At 39.8% G+C, this 4,059-nt stretch overlaps 1 protein-coding gene across 1 annotated transcript; it reads left to right on the top strand.

Moving 5' to 3' along the window:
- Window positions 1–561: 561 nt before the first annotated feature.
- On the top strand, window positions 562–1,887 carry LOC120741714 (homeobox protein SEBOX-like; the record flags this gene model as incomplete). The annotated part of the gene is made up of 2 exons (XM_040044732.1): window positions 562–765; window positions 1,141–1,887. Coding segments are annotated over 2 exons (882 nt in total), but the record flags the coding sequence as incomplete, so codon positions are not given.
- Window positions 1,888–4,059: the final 2,172 nt, after the last annotated feature.

Genomic DNA, 4,059 nt, shown 5'->3' with positions numbered 1-4,059 from the left:
GAGCCCTCAGGTGACAGCCCATAAAAGGTGACCAGAGGTAAACAGGGGACACTCAGAGACACTTCGAGGGAAAGACGAGCGACCTCCATTCTCAACTGCTGTACATCCAGAGATCCATTCTAGCTGCTGCCATGTGGAAGGACTCAAATGGTAAGAGCTGCTCTCCAGATTTGAAAACTTAGAAAAACTAAACTGTGTGTTTTCAGGTTTTTCAGCAAAAAGCACTGTGTGCTGTGCTTTTTGCATGCTCAGTCATCCAGGTTGACAATTTTTAAAATCCCAGAAAGTTGAATCTGTTCATTGGGACGCAGCGTTTCTCATCCAAGTGATGTCTGGAGACTGAAAGAGTCACTTAGATGAGTGAAGAAACATTTGTCCTGCTGGAAACACTGCACCCGGATGAACCGTCAGTTTCCTGGGATACTGCACAGTGACTCACTCCAACAAGATCACAAGAAAGCTATTAGCTGGATTACCACATTTTACATCTTTATGTAGCTGCTAAGATAGTACAGCAAGAAAATTGGTCATATATCCCGTCTGATTTGATGGAAAAATCTGCTTTCGCTCCTTTCCACAGATGACGCCAATCCTGTGGCCTTTGGCAACGGCTCATCTCGCACTGCCAGTCGCAGGAAGAGGACCAGCTTCTCCAAAGAACACGTGGAGCTGCTGCGCGCCACCTTCGAGACTGACCCATACCCTGGAATCACCATCAGAGAGAGCCTGTCCCAGACCACAGGCCTGCCCGAGTCCCGCATCCAGGTAAATATTTGTTGATGGAGCAAGAAAGATATAAAGATGAAATAAATACAGTTTGTAAGTTTAGATTAGGTTAGGATTTCATTTTTGTTTAATAAAATAACAATAATTATGACATTATTTGACCTGCAAGCTGGTTAAAGACCCTCGTGGACTTTGTACGTCTTCCGCTGTTGCTGTGCGGGGACTTGATACCGCAGTCACTGTATGTCTTTATCTGTTGAGATAACACCAGCTGTTTTTATCAGGAGCTTATTTGAGGGAAGAGACACACTGACAGCTGATAGCTTCTGCTTAAAAGAGAAAGATGATTATTAACACAGCAGAATGGAGTGCTTTAGCTGTAGCTCACGTATTTTTCCTTCATTTCCCGTCCAGGTGTGGTTTCAGAACCGAAGAGCTCGCACCCTAAAATCAAAAGGATCCAGCAAAGACCAGTGCCAGTCTCAGATGCCAGTGGACAGTTCACAGGCTCACCACCACACACAGGCCTTCGCACCTCAAATGCAGCAGGTGTTTAACAATGGACAGTTTCCTCCTGCTTTCAATGCCACCGGAGCATATGGACAGTGTGGAGCCGCGTATGGGATTCAACCAGGAAGCTCAATGGGCAATAACCCCAGCTCAGGCCTGTGGGAATACATGCCTCAGCCAGGCTGCCAAAACTCCACTGGGGCTCCTGCATGGCATCAGCCTCCCATGGAGATGGTAAGCTACAACTCAAGCTCCAGCCAGGCCGCCTTCATGTACCCAAGTTCAGACATACATGAGCTCCTTCAAATATTCAAAGCAGACACTCCTGATTCTGGATTCCTCAACAGCAGCCAAGAGAGCAGCCCAACGGATTGTCTGGAAGTTCTGAGTTCGCAGATGGGGAATATTCCGACTCCAGCACCTCTTGAGTACGGCAGGGATGCAGGACATCCGCCAGTAGGCCAGGATAGCTCACTGCCAGTGCTGTCATTGCAAGATATCATATGGGAGCTGAATGAGGAATGGATGGGAGGAAATGGACTGGACAACGGAGTCACTGGAGAGGAGCCCCCTTACTACTGATGGCTATGATGAGTATTTTTAATGGCTCAAGTGTTTAACGTAGGATCAATAGTTTCAAAATATTTTAAAAAAAGCCATGTTTTTGCAGTATTTACTGCACATTTTTAGATTTTTTTTTTGATTTTCTTCAAGTTTACTTAAAAAAAAAAAAAAAATATATATATATACATATGTAAAAAAAAAGAACTAAACAAAAATCAATAGTTATATTGCATAATACTGTTTTCTTGGCTTCCCCTTTCCAAGAATGTACTCTCAGCTAATTCATGACCAGAGATTTGGCTCTGCTCACATCTGCACAGCCGCTGCTGTCCAGATGTGACAGATTTGGTTTGAAGCTGGGGAGAAAACTAGGTCACATTCTACAGCCAGTAGATGGTGCCTGTGAGTTGTAAATATGAGAAAAAGGGGATTTTCTTTTTGTGCAGAGACATTATGGAGAGTAATATAAAAACGTGTTAAATCCCAATGAATGCTGAAATTACATGTAATCTGTAATAAGACTTTATTTAAAAAATAATTATAACGAAAATAATCTATAGATGATTATTGTATAATGTTTCCATTTTGATTGATTAATTGTAAGGATCTGATAACAGAGGATGTTGTTTGCTGTAAAGATTCTGAAGCTCTGTGAGGTTAATTATTGTTTTGGGAAATGAAGATGTTGATATAATATATTTGATTCTGTTAAGCTTTGTTCTTATGTTACATGGCTGATATATAGTGTGTGATAATATAGAATATAGAGAATATACAACTATGATTATGATTCTGTTATTATGTTCGCATGTTTTGCCAATAAAGTTTATTCTAAATGAACGTTCACATTGCCTCCATGACTCATAACTTACAGCACAGTACTGTGACATCATGGTATCCTGATACAGTGATTCTTGCTCTGTAATTTCTACTTTGTTAGTATTTTTTTTGCCTTGAATTCAGTTTAGTTTTAGTTTATTCGTTTTTTTAAATTTTATATTAGTTTAGTTTTTCAAGTTCAAGTTGAACAAAGATGTTTTTTTCACAGCTAGTTTTAGTTTTCAGTTTAGTTCCTGTTAACTATAGTGAGCGGGTAAAAATATCCACCCAGTTATTTGGTTTTTATTACAGGCTTTTATATTTATCAGCTCTCTGCCTGTGCTGCCTTTCATTTCTCTTTTTTTCACCTGTGAGTGTCTTCTTGTTCATGGCAAGGAGGTTAACTTCTTTTCTACTTTAATATTTTATATGTGATACAAGCAACCATGAAGTGCTGAGTCTGGTGAAGGAATCGATTTACATGGCTGCATTTTTTTTGACAAAAACACAGATATTTGTCAATTATTGCATCACAAGAGGAGATTAGTGTGACCACTTCAGTCTAAAATACAATCAACCCATTTTTTCCAGAGTTATGGTGTTGAAGAGGTGAGAGAGAAGTATTTATTTGTTTATTTATTTTGCAAAACGTGATGTCAGTGAACTTTAACTCCGACCACCAGTTTTCTGTCAGGTCATCCTTGAATCCAAGTGAAAATTTGTGTCAGATTGCCAGAATTTAGATTAATGCAGCTTTATTTTACTGTACAAAAAATATTCAAACATAAAGGCACTAACGACCAAAAACTAGAAGCTATAAACAAGGAAATAAAGCTAGGAAACTGGAAAACAAAGACTGGAACAGAGAGCTAGGAATTACCACAAGCATGGAGGAAATCACACAGTTATGTGGGACAAAGCAACAACAAGCAGAGGAAGACAACGGGCTTAAATACACAGAGGGGTAACGAGGGAAGTGGAAACACAGCTGGAACAGATCTAACATACTGAGACGGGGAGGAAGCAAAACTGAATGCACTGAACACGGGGCAAGCAACTATCAAAATAAAACAGGAAATATGAGACACACAACAAGAAGCCAACTGACTGAACACAGAGAGCAGAGGGAGCGAGAGACACGACTGGAACACAGATGAATGTATGAACTTATCATACATGATAGACATGACAGATCAAATACAGGGAACGCAGGAAGAAGACAGAGAGGCATCAAAGGGGGAAATGCAAAAGGAACTAAACGATCTAATCAGAACTCGTAAGCACAAGAAAACTAAAAAATAAATCACTCAGGGAAAATAACTACACTCACAATATAATTTCAATATTTACATTCTGATGATGTAGAAGTGTATGAATCAAATATGATGGTGGTTAAACGTAGTACTGTTAAGTGCTTTAAATATGCAATATTCCAAATCG

This window comes from Simochromis diagramma, unplaced genomic scaffold, assembly GCF_900408965.1.
Source record: "Simochromis diagramma unplaced genomic scaffold, fSimDia1.1 OVJJ01000486.1, whole genome shotgun sequence".
Classification (NCBI taxonomy): domain Eukaryota; kingdom Metazoa; phylum Chordata; class Actinopteri; order Cichliformes; family Cichlidae; genus Simochromis; species Simochromis diagramma.
This window is presented reverse-complemented; position numbering and strand designations above follow the sequence as displayed.